Here is a 25,052-nt window from a genome sequence, read left to right on the forward strand (position 1 = left end):
CCGGGAGGTGCCTAGCTCGGGCGTGGGTGCGAAGGAGAAGCCGAGGCTTCGAGGCCTACCTGGAAAAACGGGGAAAGGTAGGAAAATTAATGAGATTAGATAAGTTAATTCGTTTCTAAATCATTTTTTTTTAAAACAATATGTGTTTTAAAAGCAACGTTTTTTTTAAAGACGCAGAAAGCGGGAAAAAGAAAGGAAAAGTTTGGAATCAAGATGGCGGCGACTCACCTCGGTTCAGAATGATAAGGCCCGGCCACACACGCACCGATTGGCCCGGCGGCACACGCCAGCAACCCGGCGTACGATTGGTCGAGCTCGAGGTCACTCTGTCGCTAATGAGCGGATAATGAGATGCTAATGAGCGGAATGTTAAGGTTTTTCGGATACCGCGGGCGCGATTTTAGCCCGGCCGAAACATAAATACGCTTAAAACCGTCTTGGAAGCGTAAGCTTTCTTTGGAGGTAACGCGCGCGTAGGTACGCCCTGTAACTTTTGAGCGCATACCCGACAGACGCACACGCGATGACAGACAGACAGAATGACAGACAGACAGAAGTACCGATTTATATATATAAGATAGATAGATAGATAGATAGATAGATAGATATTTAGACTTGGGTAAAATCTCAAAATTTGCTAGTGACACAAAAGTAAGAGGTTTGGCAAACAATGAGGAAGTGCTGTGCCCGGGGTTCAGGACTAAACCTATTTTTGTTCTTGGTATAGACAGTTGATTAGGACTTGAGTATGGGGAACACAATCTCGAAATTTGCTAGAAGCATTTTGGAAGTTTGGCAAACATTGAGGGGAACTATTAAAGATTTCAGCAAGATATAGATAGGCTAGCAGAATAGGCAGACAGATGACAGAGGCAATTTAGTGTGGATCAGTGTGAAGCAGTATATTTTTGGAGAAAAAACAAGGAATAGGAGTATACACTTAATGGAAAGACACTGAAGAGTGTGGAAAAACAGAGAGACCTATCAGTTCAAATTTGATCGTACCTGGAAATGTGCTTCAGGGGGGCAGAGTGCACACTGCACGCGTCTGTTAGTGTTGATTCAGGCAGCTGCACGCCTTTTGGGTGGGTGGCCAGGGGTCGGGGGGGGGGGCGGGGGGTGGCGGTGGAGGTGTGGATATCAGGTGTCTCTGACCCCACTTAAAGGTATCCAAAATCTCTTAAAGGGGATATGCACTCTGTCTGCAAACACCAGGGAAACTGAACAGATTCAACATGATGCTGCTTTGGTGGCCCTGTCCAGGCGGTGGACAAGAGGAAGGACATCCTCTTCCCCCAGGGGGCAGAAAGCCCTTCAGACAGCAACTTTGGCGACAGTGGGAAGAGGTCGCATAACATGTGAATGCCAGCAGCTTAGCATCCTGACCAGAGTTGTTAATGTAAGAATGCTGCTCCCTTACTCTCTGTTTACACTTCCACCACGTACAGCTTCACTATTCACAATACTTACCTCCCCAGCTCCCTTTCACTCTCCTATAGTCACTGCACCACACTTTACTGCACCTCCCCTCACTTCCCCACACCTCACATCTGACATACTGCATGCTAGCTATTCGAAGAATGACATGCACATTCTCTAAACACCTCACAAGATTTTCATTTAACATGCTCCCTCCTTTCTTGCAAGAGAAGGTTGCCCACAACCAATGTTCCCGCTAAATTTTTTCTGGGTGCGCGGTCCAATCAAATTACAGCGCATGTGCGTTTTTTGTCATTAGAACGCCATTGAGCCGGCTGCGTGGGATCTGCAGATCGCTGCATGGCTGCGCTGGCGCACAGCTTAAAGGGAATATTGTCCACAACCTCTACTAGGAAGCTGCCAGTGGAGGAAGAGCCCGTTTGTACACTCGCTACACTCAAAGATAGTGTGCGGGCCATCATGGGCAACGGGAGAGTCGCGATCATGGTGACTGGCAATGCTGGAAGAGACGTCCCGCAGGGTTTCTTCTCTTTTTTTCCTTTCTACTTCCATCTCACCCTACACACTCTTCATGACAAGCTGGAGATTTGTTTACCAGACTCTTCTCTCTCTCTCTGCTCTCCCTTCACACCACAAGCTAACCCATGTCCCTCTCTCTCATTTCAGCTCCTGAAAATGTCAATGCCCCGCAGCCAGTGGAAGAAGAAGAGCCAGCCAGCCAGTACCTCTTAAAGGGGAGATCCATTCTGGCTGTAGACACCCAAGAACAACTTGAGTAATAAATGGCTGAAGAAGGGAGCAAGTGGGCACCAAGGTTCTCCAATGCTGCACTGGAGGCCTTGCTGCAGGCAGTGGAGAGGAGGATGGAAAATGAGCATGTTAGGTAGGAACAAACCACCTACTGAAATCAGTTTACATTACACAACAACAACAAAAACTTGCATTTATATAGTGCATTTAATGTAGTAAAGCCCTCCCAAGGCGTTTCACTGTTATCAGACAAAAATTTGACACTGTGCCACGTAAGGAGATATTAGGAACTGTGACCAAAAGCTTGATCAAAGAGGTATTAAGGAGCACCTTAAAGGAAGAGAGAGAGGAAGGCAGAGAGGTTTAGGGAAGGAATTCCAGAACTTTGGACCTAGGCAGCTGAAAGCACAAAAGAGAGAGACGATGGAGACATTGTAGTTAAGGAGGAGTGTGTAATATTAGATGAGATAAATATATTGACAGAGTAAATATAAAGGGGTTTAGCATCTTTGAAAGTAGATAAATCGCCAGGCCTGGATGAAATATATGTCAGGCTCTTAAGAGAAGCAAGGGAGGAAATAGCGGAGGCTCTGATCATCATTTTCCAAACCTCTCTGACTACAGGTTTGGTGCCAGAGGACTGGAGGACTGCTAATGTTGTACCATTGTTTAAAAAGGGAGCAAGCGATAGACTGAGTAATTACAGGCCAGTCAGCATAACTTTGGTGGTGGACAAGTTATTGCAAGAAATTCTGAGGAACAGTATGAATCGTCATTTAGAAAAGCATGGATTAATCAAGGACATGGGTGGGTAGAGCTGAGAAATACCAAGGGGCAGAAAACGTTGGTGGGAGTTGTATACAGACCCCCAAACAGTAATGCTGAGGTTGGGGATGGCATTAAACGGGAAATTAGAGACGTGTGCAATAAGGGTGACTTTAATCTACATATAGATTGGGCTAACCAAATTAATAACAATACTGTGGAGGAGGAATTCCTAGAGTGTATACGGGATGGTTTCCTGGACCAATATGTCGAGGAACCAAGTAGAGATCAGGCCATCTTAGACTAGGTATTATGTAATGAGAAAGGATTAATTAGCAATCTTGTTGTGCAAGGCCCCTTGGGGAGGAGCGATCATAATATGATAGAATTCTTCATTCAGATGGAGAGTGAAGTAGTCGACTCAGAGACTGGGGTCCTGAATTTAAATAAAGGAAACTACGATGGTATGAGGCGCGAGTTGGCTAGGATGGATTGGGGAGCGTTACGTAAAGGGTTGACGGTGGATAGACAATGGCAAACATTTAAAGATCGCATGGATGAACTACAGAATTTGCTCATCCCTGTTTGGCATAAAAAATAAAACAACAAAGATGACTCAACTGTGGCTAACAAGGGAAATTAGGGATAGCATAAGATCCAAAGCGAGGACATATAAATTGGCCAGAAAAAGCAGTAAACCTGAGGATTGGGAGCAGTTTAGGATTCAGCAAAGGAGGACAAAGGGATTAATTAAGAGGGGGGAAATAGTATATGAGGGTAAGCTTGCAGGGAACATAAAAACTGACTGTAAAAGCTTCTACAGATATGTGAAGAGAAAAAGATTGGTGAAGTCAAGCGTAGGTCCCTTGCAGTCAGAATCAGGGGAATTTATAATGGGGAACAAAGAAATGGCTGACCAATTAAATACATACTTTGTGATGTAAGAAAAAGGAGACTTACCATCAAGTAACTTTAAAGTAAGCTTTAAGTAACTTATAAACACACTATATACACAAGAGAGGTCTTTACCATGCCTCTGGTAGAAGCCTCTTACAATACTGAACAGACCAGTATTTATACCAGTCCAACAGGAAGTGACATATGACAGGAAGTGAGGTATGTACACAGTTCATAGTTCATAGTTCACAGGAAGTGATGACATAACTTCCCGGAAGTTATCATTTTTATCACATTCTTCCCTCCTGCAGGATTAGGAGGCTGTGGTCTACCTTTTGGTCCGCAGCCGCCGAACAAGGAAGAGTCGCACCCGTTTGGATTCCCGTCGTAGAGGGTCGCTGGTCCGCTTACATGCGGTTGGCCATTGGTCAGAGTCTGTGTGGCCTGGATTGCCCTGTGAAGGGTCGGGGAGATCATGGCTTCGAGTACGAGCCCCAATAGGTTCAAAGTCGGACTGCCTCTGTTCAGAGGGAGGTGCAGAGCTGGTCTGTGGCGGATCAGTACTTTCATGCGCGGTACTGGGAGGGTCGCAACCTTGAGCACGGGGTTCTACCGGCACCAAGCTAGTTGGTGTCCGATCAGGATCCTGGAGAGGGGTACCCGATAGGTCCCAAGAGTTTCCTGGTGAAATGCCATCACCCGATGTCCCACTAGGTCCTGGTGGGCAGGGAGCCAGATCCCGTAATGATACGGTAGATTCTCGGCCGTCGGAATATCGTATGTTTGCATAGGTGGGGTTGGCATCGGTTAGTTCGACCTCGTCTACAAGAGGGTCATTTTTAGACGTCCGAACGTATCTTCGGAGTAATACAGGTCCAGGAGTAGTTAGCCATGACGGGAGTGATGTCCCATGAGATGAGCGACGCTGGAATCCAAAGAACCGCTCATGAGGTGTAGTATTTGTGGCTGTAGAAAGCAGGGACCGTATAGAGTGCAATGCATCCGGAAGCACTGTTTCCCATTGCTGGTCTGGTAGGCCCCGAGATCTTAAAGCGAGACGTACGGCATTCCAGATGATACCGTTATACCTCTCTACTTGCCCATTTCCGATGGGATGGTATGGTGTTGTTTTGCTTGTAGCAATTCCCCGTTCTGAGAGGTAGTCCTTGAGTTCCCTTGACATAAAGGATGGACCCCGATCTGAGTGAATATAAGCCGGCATGCCACAGAGAGAAAATACCTGCTCAAGGCAGCAGATTACTGTGGACGCCAGCATATTGGAGCAGGGGAAGGCAAACGGAAAACGTGAATATTCGTCGATCATGGTGAGCAAATATGTGTTCCGAGTTGAAGAGGGCACTGGGCCCTTAAAATCGATGCTAAGTCATTGCATCGGTTGGGTTGCATGTATGAGTATACCATCTGAGGGGCGGAAGAACTGAGGTTTTAATTCCGCACAAAGCCGGCATTCTGAGCATATTTTCTTTACATCTCCAGTGGAAAAAGGGAGATTCCGTGATCGTACGAAATGTAGCATGCGCGTAACGCCAGGATGACACAAGCCATTGTGGACATCCATGAGAGTGGAGGATGACATAGTGGAGCAGAATGCCCGTGTGAGGGTGTCCGGGGCCACATTCTCCTTGCCAGGCCGATAGAGAATGGTATAACCAAAAGAGGCCAGTTCCATCCTCCAAAGTTGTATTTTATTATTCTTAATTTTGGTTCGTTTTCGATTATCGAGCATGAAGGCGACTGATCGTTGGTCCGTGATCAATGTAAAGTGCTGGCGAGCTAGAAAATGGTTCCACTTCCGTACTGCCTCTATGATGGCTGTGGCTTCTTTCTCAACCGGAGGATAATGTAGCTCGGCACCTTGTAAGGTCCTGGACATAAATGCTACAGGACGACCTTCCTGATTCAGAGTAGCCGAGATCGCCACCTCCGAGGCATCACATTCAACCACGAAAGGGAGATTCTCATCAATGGAGTGAAGAGCCGCTTTCTCCAACTGTTTTTTGAGAAGGTTAAAGGCTGCAACAGCCGCTGTTCCCAGTGGAAATGATCTAGCATGCAGCAAGGGTTGGATTTTGTCCGAAAAATTAGGAATCCATTTAGCGTAGTATGCAAACAGACCGAGAGCCCGACCTAAAGAAGCCGGATTCTTAGGTGACGGGAGCTCTTGGAGCGGGCGAAGTCTTTCTGGGTCTGGCTTAATGATACCATTGCCTACGCAGTAGCCAAGGATGTTGATGGTCGGTTGCGACTCAACAGATTTGGATTCATTCAGGGTCAAATTACGGCGATGGAGGGCATCCCGAAATTTTTGGAGGTTGGAGTCGTGTTCCTGTTGATCGTGACCTGCAATGGTAATGTTATCAAGATAGGGAAAAGTGTCCCTTAGGTTTTCCTGCTTAACCAGGCCATCCATTGCCCGTTGAAAGACAGCCACTCCATTAGTAACCCCGAATGGGAGGCGACGAAATTGGTACAGCCGTCCATTAGCCTCAAAGGCTGTGTACTGCTTATCTGAGACCTTCAAGGGTAACTGATGATAGGCACTTTTTAAATCGTAAGTTGAGAACACTTTGTATTCGGCCAGTTTATTAACCATATCATCAATGCGTGGCAATGGATAGGCGTCCAAGTCGGTATATTGATTGATGGTTTGCGAATAATCGATGCATAGTCGCTGTTTGTGAGGTTTTAGAGGGTTCTTGACAATGACGACTTGAGCCCGCCAGGGCGACGAACATGGTTCAATGATATCCTCTGCTAGAAGTCGAGAGATTTCAGCCGCAATAAAAGATTGGTCTTCCTGATTAAAGCGCCGCGATTTCGTTATTATCGGTTTGCATTGAGGCGGAATACTGGCAAATAATGAGGGTTCATCAAGTGAAGCTGCTGATAATGCACAAAATGGTAATTTCGACGGTATATTAGAAATAGTAAGTCCGGGTTTGGATCCACCAAACTCAATGGTGAGTTTCTTATGCTGTTTTTGGAAGTCCAGCCCTAAGAGGAGATCACTACATAAGTCCTTGAGCACCGAAAGTCGGGTGGAGGGATACATACGACCATGAAGTGTCATATCAACAACACAAAAGCCGGAGATTCTGGTATTAAGTGATGACTGGGCCATCGCAATTGCCTGGTCCGATGGGAAGACATGTAGTTTCAATTTCGCAACAATCTGTTCCTTAATGAAACTATCAGTACTTCCTGAGTCAATTAAGGCATCTAAGGTATGCCCTTTAATTGAAATTTTTGTGGCTGCATGAGACAGGTTCTGTGGGCAAGCAGCTGTAATTGGTGTCGTTGCACAGAGAGTGGCTAAAACTCTCGGTGTGCTTCTTCGGGAGAGAGCTCGAGAGGAAGCTTGATAGGTCCTAGCTGGAGCATCTTGATAGGCCCTAATTGGGGCAGTTCGGTAGGCCTTAGCTGGATTGGCCCTCGTAGAGGCCCTTGATAGGCAAACTTTAGCAAAGTGTCCTTTTTTCCCGCAACAACTGCAGATTGCATTGCGAGCAGGGCAGGTTTTCCTTGGGTGAAAAGCATCTCCACAAAAGAAGCATTCCTTCCTAGATTGGCAAGAGGCTGCTAAAGTGGGGTCGTCCTCCTCTTCTTCATCAGAATTATCAGAATTAGATTCCCCCATGATAGGGTTCACCTGAGACCGCTTGAATTGTCTGGTTGCAGCTACAGCAGCAGATCGAGATCTGGGCAGCTGATAGAGGTCTGCATTTCTCTTTGCCAAATCCAGTGAACAAGCTAGGTCAAAAGCTTTTTGTAGCTCAAGTGTTTTACTTTCTAATAGACGCTGGCGTATAAATGGAGAGGCAATCCCGCAGATGAAAGCATCACGAATCATTTCTTGGCGGTACAGCTCAGCTGAGGCTGCCTGAAAGTTACAATCTACGCTGAGCCTGCGAAGTTCTTGCAGGAATTCGTCAATTGATTCCCCTGGCCCTTGTCGGGCTGTGGCCAGTAGATGTCTAGCATAGACCTCATTTGGGGTCTTCGCATACAGTTTCTTAAGTGCCCGAATCACCTCTTCGTAATTATCCCATTCATCAACATATTCGAACACTTTTGGGGTCACATAATTGACAAGTATCTTCAATTTAGCAGGAGCATCCGCTTTACATTCATCCAGAAAATTCTCAAAAGTACGATACCAATGCTTCCATACCCTGCCAGCTGCTGGTGTATTCGGGTCCAAGTCCAGACGAATAGGTCTAAGGATTTTCTCCATGATGGGTGGTTCCCTGGATCCTTAACTTCCGAGTTTGTCTGAAGGTCTAGTATTTGTCGGTGTAAATATTAAGTTACTTAAATTGATGTAAGAAAAAGGAGACTTACCATCAAGTAACTTTAAAGTAAGCTTTAAGTAACTTATAAACACACTATATACACAAGAGAGGTCTTTACCATGCCTCTGGTAGAAGCCTCTTACAATACTGAACAGACCAGTATTTATACCAGTCCAACAGGAAGTGACATATGACAGGAAGTGAGGTATGTACACAGTTCATAGTTCATAGTTCACAGGAAGTGATGACATAACTTCCCGGAAGTTATCATTTTTATCACACTTTGGTTCTGTCTTCACAAAGGAGGACACAAATAACCTCCCAGAGATGTTGGGGAACATGAGAGGGAGGAACTGAATGAAATCAGTATTTCTGGGAAATGGTGTCATGGAAATTGACGGGATTGAAGGCCAATAAATCCCCAGGGCCTGATAATCTACATCCTAGGGTACTTAAGGGAGTGGCCCTAGAAATAGTAGATGCATTGTTGGTCATCTTCCAAAATTCTATAGACTCTGGAACAGTTCCCATGGATTGGAGGGTAGCTAATGTTACCCCGCTATTTAAAAAAGGTGGTAGAGAGAAAACAGGGAATTATAGACTGGTAAGCCTGACATCGGTAGTGGGGAAAATGCTAGAGTCCATTATAAAAGATGCAATAGCAGATCACTTGGAAAACAGTGACAGGATCGGACAAAGTCAACATGGATTTACAAAAGGTAAATCATGCTTGACTAATCTACTGGAATTTTTTGAGGATGTAACTGGTAGGATAGATAAGGGAGAACCAGTGGATGTGGTGTATTTGGACTTTCAGAAGGCTTTCGATAAGGTCCCGCATAAGAGACTAGCGTGCAAAGTTAAAGCACATGGGATTGGGGGTAAGGTACTAACTTGGATAGAGAACTGGTTGGCAGACAGGAAGCAAAGAGTTGGAATAAATGGGTCTTTTTCCGAGTGGCAGGCAGTGACTAGTGGGGTACCGCAGGGATCGGTGCTAGGACCCCAGTTATTCACAATGTATATTAATGATCTTGACAAGGGAACTAGATGTAATATCTCCAAGTTTGCAGATGGCACAAAGCTGGGGGGCATGTGTGCTGTGAGGAGGATGCAGAGAAACTCCAGTATGATTTGGACAGGTTGGGTGATTGGGCAAATGCATGGCAGATCCAGTAAAATGTGAATAAATGCGAGGTTATCCACATTGGTGGCAAAAACAGGAAGACAGATTATTATCTGAACGGCAATAGATTGGGAAAAGGGGAAGTGCAACGAGGCCTGGGTGTCCTTGTGCACCAGTTGCTGAAGGTAAGCATGCAGGTACAGCAGGCGGTTACGAAGGTGTAAGAATTCGCAATAATTTACAGTTCTGAAGATTAATTTTTTTGATTAAAGAATCCCTGGGCGGTATGCTTTTAAATTTCCAGGGATAAAAATGGCTGTAACACCACATGGCCGAAGACAAAGGACTTGGAAAGCAGCTTTCTGTGTCTGGAAGTAAGGTTCAATGGAGCTGCCAATCAAAGGGGAGTCCCCACCCCCCCTGCAGCAGGACAATCGATGCCTGTTTACAAAACGTTCTACAATGTAGACTCTAAGATCGAGTGCTTGAAACTGCCAGCATGAACAAAGGAACTTTATTTGCTAAGCACTCAAGACTGTCAATCAATTGTGGTTCCAGATGACCACAGGACAATGCTTTGTTTACAAAGCAATTGAATGCTATTAGCATTTGTTTGTATATCGAGTGGATACATCTAAACTGCAGAAGAGACTTTTGGATCTTGAATGGGAACCGTTTAAGAATTGAATGGGTCTAAATCACCTAGCATTCTGGACAATAGAGCAGTTGTATTTCCCTTTTGTTTCAGCCCAGAGAGCTCCGGAAGATACATTAACCCAGTCCAACCACTCTGAGTTACCCAATCACAGCTTTCTCTTGTGTATTGGACCCTTTGGGTGGGAATTTTGCACACAGCCCTTGCAAGGCAGAACGGCAGGGGGCTCACCAGGTATATAAGATAGCTGCTGAGAAGCTTTCTCTCTTTTTTTACTTCGCTGGACCACAGGTGAGCAGGGTGTTCTGACTCCTCAACAAGACAACCTAGCAAGGAGTTTGGGGTGGTGATTTAAGGGAATTGCTAAGATTGTTTAAGTAACATTGTAGCCATTTTATCCCTCGTTTTCGCCGTCTGCAACCCCGTTATATAGTTTTACTGTAATTACTGTGTTCGTGTGGTATAGTTTATTCTTTTGATTGTAGTTTATTCAGGTAATAAAACTCGATTTTTCTCTCATCCAAACCACTTGTCCGTTTTAATATAATTAATTATAAGTTCCTCCACTCAGAACTGAAGGAGGGGTAGCGATTCGAAACCGCTGATTGTAAATTGGTTTAGAGTGCAGCAGCAAAAGGCTGCTGACCAGGTGAATTACCGTAAACCAGGTAAAAGGTTGGAATTGGTCAGAGCTCAGAGGCAAAGGCTGCTGGCCAGGTAAATTACCATAAACCAGTTAAAAGATGCCCCCCTTACAGAAGGCAAATGGTATGTTGGCCTTCATAGCGAGAGGATTCGAGTACAGGAGCAAGGATGTCTTGCTGCAGTTGTACAGGGCCTTGGTGAGACCACACCTTTGAGTACTGTGTGCAGTTTTGGTCGCCTTATCTGAGGAAGGATGCTCTTGCCATGGAGGGAGTGCAGTGAAGATTCACTAGACTGATACCTGGGATGGCAGGAATGACGTATGAAGAGAGATTGGGTCGATTAGGCTTATATTCGCTAGAGTTTAGAAGAATGAGAGGGGATCTCATTGAAACTTAGAAAATTCTAACAGGACTAGATGCAGGAAGGATGTTTCCGATGGTGGGGGAGTCCAGAACCAGGGGTCACAGTCTAAGGATAAGGGGTAAGCCATTTAGGACTGAGAGGAGGAGGAATTTATTCACCCAGAGAGTGGTGAACCTGTGGAATTCTCTACCACAGAAGGCAGTTGAGGCCAATTCATTAATATATTCAAGAAGGAGTTAGATATATTTCTTAAGGCTAAAGGGATCAAGGGATATGGGGAGAAAGCAGGGACAGGGTACTGAATTTAGATGATCAGCCATGATCTCATTAAATGGCGGAACAGGCTCGAGGGGCCGAATGGCCTACTCCTGCTCCTATCTTCTATGTTTCTATGTCAGCATGAATTTGTTAAGAGAAGGTCGTGTCTGACTAATTTGATTGCATTTTTTGAGGAGGTAACAAGGAGGGTTGATGAGGGTAGCGAGTTTGATGTAGTCTACATAGATTTTAGCATGGCTTTTGACAAGGTTCCACGTGGCAGACTGGTAAGAAAAGTAAAAGCCTATGGGATCCAAGGGAAAGTGGCAAGTTTGATCAAAAATTGACACAGTGGCAGGAAGCAAAGAGTAATGGTTGATGGGTATTTTTGTGACTGAAAGGCTGTTTCCAGTGGGGTTCCGCAAGGTTCAGTGCTGGGTCCCTTGCTTTTTGTGGTATATATCAATAATTTAGACTTAAATGTAGGGGGCATGATTAAGAAGTTTGCAGCTGATACAAAAACTGGCCGTGTGGTTGATAGTGGGGAAAGAAGTTGTGGACTGTAGGAAGATATCAATGGGCTGGTCAGGTGGGCAGAAAAGTGGCAAATGGGATTCAATCCGGAGAAGTGTGAGGTAATGCATTTGGGGAGGGCTAACAAGGCAAGGGAATACACAATAAATGGTAGGATGCTGAGAAGCGTAGAGGAACAGAGAGACCTTAGAGTGCATGTCCACAGATCCCTGAAGGTAGCAGGACAGGTAGATAAGGTGGTTAAGAAGGCATACGGGATACTTTCCTTTATTAGCCAAGGCATTGAATAGAAGAGCAGGGAGGTTATGCTTGAACTGTATAAAACACTAGTTAAAGTATTGCGTACAGTTCTGGTCACCATATTACAGGAAAGATGTGATTGCACTAGAGAGGGTACAGAGGAGATTTACGAGGATGCTGCCAGGACTGGAGAATTTTAGTTAAGAGGAAAGCTTGGATAGCCTGGAGTTGTTTTCTTTGGAACAGAGGAGGTTGAAGGGGAGACTTAATTGAGGTGTATAAAATTATGAGGGGCCTAGATAGGAAGGACCTATTTCCCTTAGCAGAGAGGTCAATAACCAGGGTCATAGATTTAAAGTAATTGGCAGAAGGATTAGAGGGGAGTTGAGGAGAATTCTTTTCACCCAGCGGGTGGAGGGGGTCTGGAACTCACTGCCTGAAAGGGTGGTAGAGGCAGAAACCCTCATCACATTTATAAAGTACTTAGATAGGCACTTGAAGTGTCATAACTTACAAGGCTACGGACCAAGAGCTGGAAAGTGAGATTAGGTTGGATAGCTCTTTTCGGCCAGCACACACACGATAGGCTGAATGACCTCCTTCTGTGCCGTAAATTTCTATGATTCTATGAAAGCGCTGGTGGACTGAAAAAAATCAGGGTTGTGCAAGAGGCCAGAATTGGAGGATAGCAGAGATCTCAGTGGGTTGTAGGGCTGGAGGAGGTTACAGAAATAGGGAGGGGCGAGTCCACGGAGGGATTTAAAAACAAGAATGAGAATTTTTAAATCGAGGCAAAGCCAGACCGGGATCCAATTTAGGTCAGTGAGCACAGGGGTGATGGGTGAATGGGACTTGGTGCGAGTTAGGATACAGGCAGCAGAGTTTTGGATGAGCTCAAGTTTATGGAGGATGCAAGGTGGGGGGCTGGCCAGGAGAGCAGATGCGATGGGCTGAATTGCATCATTCTACGCTGCACAGTTCTTTGGTTCTACCCATGTTCAAATGTAGAAATAAAAATAAACTGAAAAAGTAGTTCGTAAAATAAATTAATGGAATAAACTTACGGCATTAGGGCAGCACTCAAAGAGTCGTTCGTTGTCCACTGGAAATCAGATTCAATTGCCCGATCATTGAGTCCAGTCCAATAAACTCCAGAGACATTAGTACTAAGCCAATTCTGTTACAAAACAAATACTTTCACCAATAAAAGTTAGATTACCTACCTTCTAGAGTCTTAAACCTATGCATACCACAGGAACAGCCAACCTTGATTGGCCTTGGGAAACCATATGCTGAGTATGTCTATACACTTTGCTAGGTCGTGACACACAATCTTCTGCCTCTGTCTTGTACAGAGAATCAACTTACTTTTAACCTGAAGCTATACTATGGGAGCACTGTAGATGGTACAGGTGCCCAACTCATTTAAGCAATGACCTTGTCCCTGGTATTTTGGATTGGGCCAATGGCAGGGCAGATTGGCAGCTGGAAGTCCTGCCCTACCACATGTCCAACAGTGGAGTGAGCCTCCAGGGATCTCAGGCCCCGAATAGCACACCTACAGCAACATTCACTCCATGTGATATCAAACAGCAACTGAGTGCATTGGATACAGCAAAGGCTATGGGGCCCGACAACATCCCGACTGTCATGCTGAAGATTTGTGCTCCAGAACTAGCCGTGCCTCTAGCCAAGCTGTTCCAGTACAGCTACAACACTGGCATCTACACGACAATGTGGAAAACTGCCCAGGTATGTCCTGTCCACAAAAAGCAGGACAAATCCAATCCGGCCAATTACTGCCCCATCAGTCTACTCCCAATCAGCAGCAAAGTGATGGAAGGTGTCATCAACAGTGCTATTAAGTGGCACTTCCTCACCAATAACCTGCTCACTGATGCTCAGTTTGAGTTCTGCCAGGACCACACGGGTTCAGACCTCATAACAGCCTTGGTCCAAACAGGGACAAAAGAGCTGAATTCCAGAGGTGAGGTGAGAGTGACTGCCTTTGATATCAAGGCAGCATTTGACAGAGTGTGGCATCAAGGAGCCCCAGTAAAATTGAAGTCAATGAGAATCAGGGGGGAAACTCTCCATCATTGGCAGCCGTGCTTTCAGCTGCCTTGGTCCTAAGCTCTGGAATTCCCCCGCTAAACCTCTCTACTTCTCTCTCCTCCTTTAAGCTGGTCCTTAAAACCTATGGGGGCAATTTTCCCAGCCCCGAGGAGGCGGGTTTGGAGGCGGGACAGTTGGCAAAATGGCAAAAACTGAGGGCGGGTTCAGAACCCGCCTCTGCGCAGTTTTGCCGGAGGCGGTTTTGATGGGTGCGATTTGGTCCCGCCTCCAGCAGTCCAGAGAAGTAGTTAAGACCTTTAAATAGTAGTTAAGGCCCTCTATAATCCTAGTTTGACAGGCCCTCATTATTTTACCACATTTTCAGCATGTTCTACGACCCTCCTAAACCACTCAACTAAACCTTGCAGGTTGACAAGTGGGTGGCCTCCTCACAGCTGCAGCTCCACCATTAAAACGGAGCTTTCAACAGGGATGAGCTGCAGGTGGTAGAATTTTTGTTCCACTTTCAGCACGCCCATCGAAGTCAGAGGTGCTGCAGCTTCTATCTCTCAATTGTGGGACCTTCTTGGAAGACCCTCTCCCCGCTTGGATTGAGCGCTTCCCCAACGGAGGTATCTGCCAGCAGCATGGGAACCATTTATTTCCTTTCACCATGAAGCTCAGATTCAGATGAGGAGCAGCCATGGCAGCAGCAGGACCAGGCAGCTCAGCAGCAACAGCAGCAAGAGCCCCAACCTCATGCTCACCCAACTGATGCGGCACAGGGCAGAAGGCGCCAGCGCATCATAAAAACATAGAAGATAGGAGCAGGAGTAGGCCATTCGGCCCCTCGAGCCTGCTCCGCCATTCAATGCAATCATGGCTGATCATCCAAATTCAGTACCCTGTCCCTGCCTTCTCCCCATATCCCTTGATCCCCTTAGCCTTAAGAAATATATCTAACTCCTTCTTGAATATATTAATGAATTGGCCTCAACTGTCTTCTGTGGTAGAGAGTTCCACAGGTTCACCACTCTCTGGGTGAAGAAATTCCTCCTCATCCCAGTCCTAAATGGCTTACCACTTATCCTTAGACTGTGACCCCTGGTTCTGGACTCCCCCGCCATCGCGAACATCCTTCCTGCATCTAGTCTGTCTAGTTCTGTTCGAATTTTATAAGTGTGGCGACACGCCACCACTGGACATAATCCGCTCACGGCGGCACAGACAGTCTAAGCAGAAGCCCCCAGCCGGGGGCCCTTTCCTCCAGCAACTTGTTTCCCGCAGGGACAGGCTGCCGGGAGCACTTCCTGTCTGGGAAGTATTTAAGTGGATGCGCGGGCTTTTCTAGTTCCTGTTTGTCATGTGGTTGGAATAAAGCAGTTGTGTTTTCAATAGCTCTGGTCTCGACTCCCACGTTTGCCGCGGTATCTCAACACTGGTGACCCCGACGCTCAGGATGAATCCTAAGCTAGCATGGCGGATACAAACGCAGTCACGGTTAAATTACCAGACATAGAAACATAGAGATAGGAACAGGAGTAGGCCATTCGGCCCTTCGAGCCTGCTCCGCCATTCAATGAGATCATGGCTGATCTTCGTCTGAGATCATAGCTGATCTTACCAGTTCAGTACCCCGTCCCCGCCTTTTCTCCGTAACCCTTAATCCCCTTAGCCTTCAGAAATATATCCAATTCTCTCTTGAAAATATTTATTGAATTAGCCTTCACAGCCCTCTGTGGCAGGGAATTCCACAGGCTCACCACTCTTTGAGTGAAGAAATTCTTCCTCATCTCTGTTTTAAATGATTTGCCCGCTATTTTTAGACTGTGGCCCCTGGTTCTGTGCTCCCCGGCCATTGGAAACATTCTCTCTGAATTCAGCCTGTCCAGGCCTGCCATAATTTTATATGTTTCGATGAGATCCCCTCTCAATCTTCTAAACTCCAGTGAGTACAAGCCCAAACTATTTAATCTCTCTTCGTAGGTCATTCCCGCCATTCCAGGTATCAGCCTGGTGAATCGCCGTTGCACTCTTTCCATGGCAAGAACATCCTTCCGCAGATGGGGCGACCAAAACTGTACACAATACTCCAGATGCGGTCTCACCAGCACCTTGTACAGCTGTAGTAAGGTATCCCTATTCCTATACTCGAACCCCCTTGATATGAAGGCCAACATACCATTTGCCTTCTTAATCGCCTGTTGCACCTGCATGCTCTCCTTCAGTGACTGGTGCACAAGAACACCCAGGTCCCTCTGCACTTCCCCATCTCCCAATCTATTGCCATTTAGATAATAATCTACCCTCCTGTTTTTACCCCCAAAGTGGATAACCTCGCATTTATCCACATTATAGTGCATCTGCCACGTATCCGCCCATTCCCCCAACCTGTCCAAATCGCACTGTAGCCTCCTGACATCCTCATCAGAGCCCACCCCTCCTCCTAGTTTAGTGTCGTCAGCGAATTTGGAAATATTGCATCCAATTCCCTGATCCAGATCATTTATATATATTGTGAACAGCTGGGGTCCCAGGACAGATCCTTGCGGCACCCCGCTGGTCACTGCCTGCCACTCCGAAAACGAGCCGTTTATTCCAACTCTCTGTTTTCTATCCGCCAGCCAGTTCTCTATCCACGTTAATACTTTGCCCCCAATCCCATGAGCCTTAATTTTGCATGATAATCTTTTGTGTGGAACCTTATCGAAGGCTTTCTGGAAGTCAAGGTATACCACATCCACTGGCTCTCCCCCATCTATTTTACCAGTTACTTCCTCAAAAAATTCCAGCAGATTAGTCAAACACGATTTACCCTTTGTAAATCCATGTTGACTCTGTCCGATCCTTTCCCCATTTGTCAAGTGCTCCGCTATTTTATCCTTAATAATGGACTCTAGCATTTTGCCCACAACCGATGTAAGGCTTACTGGTCTATAATTCCCTGCTTTCTCTCTACCCCCCTTTTTAAATATTGGGGTAACATTAGCTACCCTCCAATCCACGGGTACTGTTCCCGAGTCAATGGAGTTCCGGAAGATGATCCTTAGAGCATCTGCTATCTCCAGGGCCACCTCCTTAAGTACCCTAGGATGTAGTTTATCAGGCCCCGGGGATTTGTCGGCCTTCAGTCCCCTCAACTTACCCAACACCATATCCCTAGAGATACTAATTTCTGTCAGCTCCTCCCTCTCATTAGTCCCTATGTTTGCCGATATTCCTGGGAGGTTATTTGTGTCCTCCTTTGTGAATACAGAACCAAAGTATGAGTTTAATTGGTCTGCCATTTCCTTATTCTCCATTATATATTCTCCCGAATCGGACTGCAAGGGACCGACTTGGGATTTTACCAGTCTTTTCCTCCTGATATACCGATAAAAGCTTTTGCAGTCTGTCTTTATGTTTGCTGCAAGTTTACTTTCGTATTCTATTTTCCCCTTCCTGATTAATCCCTTTGTCCTCTTTTGCTGTATCCTGTACTGCCCCCAATCTTCCGGTCTGGTGCTTTTTTTTGCCAGTTGATATGCCCTTTTTTTTGATTTTATGCTGTCCCTAATTTCCCTCGTTATCCACGGTTGAGTCACCTTTTTAGGTTTATTTTTATGCCAAACCGGTATAAACATGTTCTGGAATTCTTCCATTCTATCTTTGAATGCTTGCCATTGTCTATCCACTGTCAATCCCCCCAGAAACACCACCCAATCAATCTTACCCAATTCCCGTCTCATACCCTCGTAATTCCCTTTATTTAAGTTCTGGACCTTAGTCTCTGATTCAATTTCCTCACTCTCCATCTCGACTGAGAGCTCGATCATATTATGATCGCTCTGACCCAAGGGGCCTCGTACAAGAAGATTGCTGATAAGTCCCTTCTCATTACACAATACCCAGTCTAAAATGGCCTGATCTCGAGTCGGCTCCTCGACATATTGGTCCAGATAACCGTCCCGAAAACATTCCAGGAATTCCTCCTCCTCAGAATTTTTACTAATTTGGGTAGTCCAATCAATATGTAAATTAAAGTCACCCATGATGACAGCTGTGCTCTTATCGCACGCTTCTCTAATTTCCCTTTTTATGCCTTCCCTCACCTCCATATTACTATTTGGAGGCCTATATATCACACCCACTAACGTTTTCCTCCCCTTGCTATTTCTCATTTCTACCCATACAGATTCCGTTTCATCCGAGTTAATATCCTTCCTTTCCATTGCATTAATCCCCTCCTTTACTTTTGGGAGAACCTCGCCGAAGCCTGGTTCGTTCAAGCTGAGTCCAGATTCCGGCTGAAAGGCATTACAGTCGACGCCACGAAGTACGACTACCTCGTCGCCTCGCTCACCTACGCTACAGTCCCCAAGGTTTGGGCAGCGCTGCAGAATCCACCAACGGATGGCAAGTACGAACATCTGAAGGCTGCGCTACTTAAAAAATTTCAAACGTCCTCTTACCAGCGCCACTGCCAACTCCTGGACCTCCCCGGCCTTGGTGATGCTCCAACATCAGACCTGCTTTCCCACATGCTGTCCCTCTCAGACGACAAAAATCCCAGCGCCCTTTTTCGCACGCTTTTCATTCGGCAGCTCCCCGCCAGCATCCGCCCGCTCATTGTGGAGTCTGGCTCCACGGACCTGAATGATATAGCCGAAAAGGCCGACCGGCTGCTCTCTGCACAGGCCGCTCGCGACGTCGCGCCCGACCTCACGGCAACGACCACGCGGTCTTCCCGGGCCGCTAGGCCCGACCGCCCTACCACTCCGGGTCACTGCTACTACCACACCCGTTTTGGCGCTAGGGCTCAATGCTGCACGCCACCGTGTACCTTCAAACCCCCCCCCGCACCGGCCCCCGCGATGGCCGCGGGGCAGAAGGAGCCCCTACTGTACGTCACTGACGACAGAACCAGCCGCCGATTTCTGTGCGACACAGGGGCCCAGCACAGCATCACCACCGCCTCCGCCCTCGAGATCCAACGCGGCACACGGGGTATCACACTGGCTGCAGCCAACGGCTCTGACATCCGCACATATGGCACCCGCATGGTCACGCTCGACCTCGCGGGCCGCCGCTACCGCTGGGAGTTCCTCACAGCCAAGGTCCTCTGCCCACTCATCGGCGCTGACTTCCTACGCGCCCACGGCCTCCTTGTCGACATTCCGAGGCACCGCCTCGTCGACATCAACACTATGGCCCCCATCCCCGGCGCCTTTACCCCGGCCCGTTCGGCCGGCCTGACGACCTACTGCCTCGCCAGAGCCACGGACGACTACTCGGCACTCCTAGCTGAGTTTCCCGCCCTCACTAACCCGACCTTTATGGCCAAAGCTGCCAAGCACGGTGTGGAACACTATATCCCCACCACCGGCCCCCCAGTTTCTGCCCACGCCCGCAGACTCAACCCGGCCAAGCTGGAAATCGCGCGGGCCGAGTTCACCACCATGGAACAACTCGGCATCATCCGCCGCTCCAGCAGCCCTTGGGCCTCGCCCCTCCACATCGCCCCCAAGCCCGGCGGAGGCTGGCACCCTTGCGGGGACTACCGCCGCCTCAACGACGCCACCACCCCCGATCGATACCCGGTGCCACACATCCAGGACTTCTCGGCCCGACTGGCCGGACGAACCGTCTTTTCCAAAGTCGACCTGGTGCGCGGTTACCACCAAGTCCCCGTACACCCCGCGGACATCCCCAAAACGGCCGTCATCACCCCATTCGGCCTGTTCGAGTTCCTGAGGATGCCCTTCGGCCTCAAGAATGCAGCACAGGCTTTCCAGCGCCTTATGGACTCAGTCCTCCGGGACCTGAACTTCCTATTCGTCTATCTAGACGACATTCTCGTGGCCAGCTCCTCCAAACAGGAACACCTCGAACACCTTCGCAGCCTGTTCGGGCGTCTAGCCCAACACGGGCTCATCCTCAGCCCGGCGAAGTGCCAATTCGGCCTAACCGAGATCGATTTTCTCGGTCACCACATCACCCCTGCTGGGGCCGTCCCCCTGCCCAACAAGGTGCAGGCCGTCCAGCAATTCCCCCGCCCCACAACCATCAAGGGCCTCCAGGAGTTCCTCGGGATGGTGAACTTCTACAACAGGTTCATCCTCAGAGCCGCAGCCCTCATGAAGCCCCTATACGACTCCCTCCGAGGAAAATCCGGCAAGATGGACGTAGCCTGGACCACTGACATGGCAGCCGCCTTCGACGCCACCAAAAACGCGCTCGCCGACGCCACTCTGCTCGCGCACCCGAGGGCCGATGCCCGGGTCGCGCTCACCACCGACGCCTCCGACCACGCGGTCGGGGCCGTGTTCGAGCAGTGGGTCAATGGCGCGTGGCAGCCACTTGCCTTCTACAGCCGCCAACTGCGCCCCCCGGAGGTCAAATACTCCACTTTCGACCGCGAGCTTCTCGCACTCCACCTGTCGGTCCGCCATTTCAGGTTCCTCCTGGAAGGCCGCCCCTTCACCGCGTATGTGGACCACAAGCCACTCACATACGCGATGGCCAAGCACACCGAACCCTGGTCCGCTAGGCAGCAACGCCAGCTCGCGGCCGTCTCCGAGTTTACTACGGACATTCAGCACGTCTCCGGTAGAGACAACGTGGTCGCCGACTGCCTTTCCCGTCCCGCCGTCTGTGCGAATCACCTCGCGGTCGACTACGCACAACTAGCAGCGGCCCAGCTCACGGACCCAGACCTCCTCTCGGCGGCTACCAGCCTGCCAGGGCTACGCCTAGCCAAGGTCGCGCACGGGCCCGAAGCCACGGCAGTCACGTGCGACGTCTCACTCGGCCAACCCAGGCCGGTCGTCCCTGAGACCTGGCGCCGCCGCGTCTTCGACGCGCTCCACGGGCCCTCTCACCCGGGTTCCCGCGCATCCGTCAAACTCCTCTCCAAGCGCTTCGTCTGGCGCGGCCTCAGCAGAGATGTTCGGACTTGGGCCACCTCCTGCCTCGCCTGCCAACGGGCTAAGGTACAGCTGCACACCAAAGCACCCCTGGGAGACTTCGAGGTACCCAGCCGCCGCTTCGACCACGTACACGTCGACATCGTCGGTCCCCTGCCGCCATCGCAAGGCCAAACTTATCTCCTCACGATGGTCGACCGCTACACACGCTGGCCTGAGGCAGTGCCGCTGACCTCCACCACCACAGCCGACATCGCCAGGGCGTTCGTTAACACCTGGGTTGCGAGGTTCGGCGTACCGGCCGACATAACCTCCGACAGAGGCGCCCAGTTCACCTCCGAACTCTGGACGGCCACAGCACGCAACCTCGGGGTGACGCTCCACCGCACCACGGCGTACCACCCACAGGCCAACGGACTTTGTGAATGCTTCCACAGGTCACTCAAGGCCTCACTCCGCGCCGGCCTACAGGACAGTACCTGGACTGACCGCCTACCGTGGGTGCTACTCGGCCTACGCACCGCGGTCAAGGAAGACCTCCAGTCCTCGGCAGCGGAGTTAGTCTACGGACAACTGCTGCACGTCCCAGGCGAATTCCTTCCGGAGCCTACCAAGCCTTGGTCGGCCGAACAGCAGCGGCTTGACTCTTTCTCTTCCGCTCAGCAGTTCGCCCCACTTCCGGTCGACCGACACGGCGAACTCGCACCTCACATCCCGCCAAATTTACAGCAGGCGCGCTTTGTCTTCGTGCGACACGACGCGCACCGCGGGCCCCTGCGACCCCCGTACGACGGTCCGTACAAGGTACTACAAACCGGGGACAAGGTTTTCAAGCTGCGACTCGGCGACAGGGTCGAGACAGTCTCCATCGACCGGCTCAAACCAGCACACACAGAACCAGGGGAACAGGTCCCCGTGGCCCAGCCTCCAACTAGAGGCCGTCCCCCCGGCAAGCCAGCACAGCCGGCAGCGAACCGCCCGACCCAACCAACCAGACCGGCGACCACTCAGAGCCGCTGCGGCAGAACCATTAGACCACCGTCACGACTGGTCCACTCCTCCTAAGTGGATTCTGGGGGGAGCTCTGTGGCGACACGCCACCACTGGACATAATCCGCTCACGGCGGCACAGACAGTCTAAGCAGAAGCCTCCAGCCGGGGGCCCTTTCCTCCAGCAACTTGTTTCCCGCAGGGACAGGCTGCCGGGAGCACTTCCTGTCTGGGAAGTATTTAAGTGGATGCGCGGGCTTTTCTAGTTCCTGTTTGTCATGTGGTTGGAATAAAGCAGTTGTGTTTTCAATAGCTCTGGTCTCGACTCCCACGTTTGCCGCGGTATCTCAACATAAGTTTCAATGAGATCCCCTCTCATTCTTCTAAACTCTAGCGAATATAAGCCTAATCGACCCAATCTCTCTTCATACGTCATTCCTGCCATCCCAGCTATCAGTCTGGTAAATCTTCGCTGCACTCCCGCCATGGCAAGAACATCGTTCCTCAGATGAGGCGACCAAAACTGCACACAATACTCAAGGTGTGGTCTCATTAAGGCCCTGTACAACTGCAGCAAGACATCCTTGTTCTTGTACTCGAATCCTCTCGCTATGAAAGCCGACATACCATTTGCCTTCTTAACCGCCTGCTGTACCTGCATGCTTACCTTCAGCGACTGGTGCACAAGGACACCCAGGTCTCGTTGCACTTCCCCTTTTCCCAATCTATTGCCATTCAGATAATAATCTGTCTTCCTGTTTTTGCCACCAAAGTGGATAACCTCGCATTTATCCACATTATACTGCTTCTGCCATGCATCTGCCCAATCGCCCAACCTGTCCAAATCATACTGGAGTTTCTCTGCATCCTCCTCACAGCACACACGCCCACCCAGCTTTGTGTCGTCTGCAAACTTGGAGATATTACATCTAGCTCCCTCGTCTAGATCATTAATATATATTGTGAATAGCTGGGGTCCTAGCACCGATCCCTGCGGTACCCCACTATTCACTGCCTGCCACTCGGAAAAAGACCCATTTATTCCAACTCTTTGCTTCCTGTCTGCCAACCAGTTCTCTATCCAAGTCAGTCCCTTACCCCCAATCCCATGTGCTTTAACTTTGCACGCCAATCTCTTATGTGGGACCTTATCGAAAGCCTTCTGAAAGTCCAAATACACCACATCCACTGGTTCTCCCTTATCTATTCTACCAGTTACATCCTCAAAAAATTCCAGTAGATTAGTCAAGCATGATTTACCTTTTGTAAATCCATGTTGACTTTGTCCGATCCTGTCACTGTTTCCCAAGTGCTCTGCTATTACATCTTTTATAATGGACTCTAGCATTTTCCCCACCTCCGATGTCAGGCTTATAATTCCCCGTTTTCTCTCTGCCACCTTTTTTAAATAGTGGGGTTACATTAGCTACCCTCCAATCCATGGGAACTATTCCAGAGTCTAAAGAATTTTGGAAGATGACCAGCAATGCATCTACTATTTCTAGGGCCACTTCCTTAAGTACCCTAGGATGTAGATTATCAGGCCCTGGGGGTTTATAGGCCTTCAATACTGTCAATTTCCCTAACACCATTTCCCTACAAATACTGATTTTATTCAATTCCTCCCTCTCATTAGAGCCTATGTTCCCCAACATCTCTGGAAGGTTATTTGTGTCCTCCTTTGTGAAGACAGAACCAAAGTATGTATTTAATTGCTCTGCCATTTCTTTGTTCCCCATTATAAATTCCCCTGATTCTGACTGCAAGGGACCTACGCTTGACTTCACCAATCTTTTTCTTTTCACATATCTATAGAAGCTTTTACAGTCAGTTTTTTTGTTCCCTGAAAGCTTACTCTCATATTCTATTTTCCCCCTCTTAATTAATCCCTTTGTCCTCCTTTGCTGAATCCTAAACTGCTCCCAATCCTCAGGTTTGCTGCTTTTTCTGGCCAATTTATATGTCCTCTCCTTGGATCTTATGCTATCCCTAATTTCCCTTGTTAGCCACGGTTGAGTCACCTTTTTTGTTTTATTTTTATGCCAAACAGGGATGAACAAATTCTGTAGTTCATCCATGGGATATTTAAATGTTTGCCATTGCCTATCCATCGTCAACCGTTTAAGTAACGTTCCCCAATCCATCCTAGCTAACTCGCGCCTCATACCATCGTAGTTTCCTTTATTTAAATTCAGGACCCTAGTCTCTGAGTCAATTACTTCACTCTCCATCTTAATGAAGAATTCTTTCATATTATGATCGCTCCTCCCCAAGGGGCCTCGCACAACAACACTGCTAATTAATCTTTTCTCATTATATAATACCCAGTCTAAGATGGCCTGATCTCTAGTTGGTTCCTCGACATATTGATCCAGGAAACCATCCCGTATACACTCTAGGAATTCCTCCTCCACAGTATTGTTATTAATTTGGTTAGCCCAATCTATATGTAGATTAAAGTCACCCATGATAACTGCTGTGCCCTTACTGCATGCGTCTCTAATTTCCCGTTTAATGCCAATCCCAACCTCAGCATTACTGTTTGGGGGTCTGCATACAACTCCCACTAATGTTATATGCCCCTTGGTATTTCTCAGCTCTACCGATTCGGATTCCACATCATCAGAGCTAATATCCTTCCTTACTATTGTGTTAATATCCTCTTTAACTAGCAATGTTACCCCACCTCCTTTTCCTTTTTGCCTGTCATTCCTGAATTTTGAATACCCCTGGATGTTGAATTCCCAGCCTCGGTCACCCTGAAGCCATGTCTCCGTAATTCCAATTACATCATATCCGCTTACATCTATTTGCGCAGCTAATTCATCCACCTTATTACGAATGCTCCTCGCTAGACACAAAGGGGGAAAAATTCGGTATCGCCCCATTTGGGGCGTTAGTATTGGCAGTGCGCAAAGTTTAGCGCCAGGCGCAAATTATCGCCACCTCGAGCGATATTGGGTTGCAGCGCCCCTGAAAGTGATCGCGGCGCTAAATCAGGCGCTGCACGGTAGTCTTAAGGCGCAAACCCGGCGGCGCAACGCAATTTCTCTGTGGGCGGGTGTAGCGCAGGTGCTGTCAATAATCGATTTGACCTAGACACGCTGGCGCCG

The 25,052-nt window shown here is 48.4% G+C and overlaps 1 protein-coding gene across 2 annotated transcripts in view; it reads right to left on the bottom strand.

Moving 5' to 3' along the window:
• Positions 1-25,052, bottom strand: part of LOC147101902 (uncharacterized) — a 143,777-nt gene that overhangs the window by 81,750 nt on the left and 36,975 nt on the right. For both annotated transcript variants that reach the window (XM_085965993.1, XM_085965992.1), the window contains exon 3: positions 13,054-13,166. In XM_085965993.1, coding sequence (XP_085822119.1) covers positions 13,054-13,166 — 113 coding nt within the window. The remainder of the gene's footprint in view (positions 1-13,053; positions 13,167-25,052) is intronic.

Source organism: Somniosus microcephalus, chromosome 23, assembly GCF_052327205.1.
Source record: "Somniosus microcephalus isolate GS21.2 chromosome 23, FLI_Smic_1.0, whole genome shotgun sequence".
Lineage (NCBI taxonomy): Eukaryota > Metazoa > Chordata > Chondrichthyes > Squaliformes > Somniosidae > Somniosus > Somniosus microcephalus.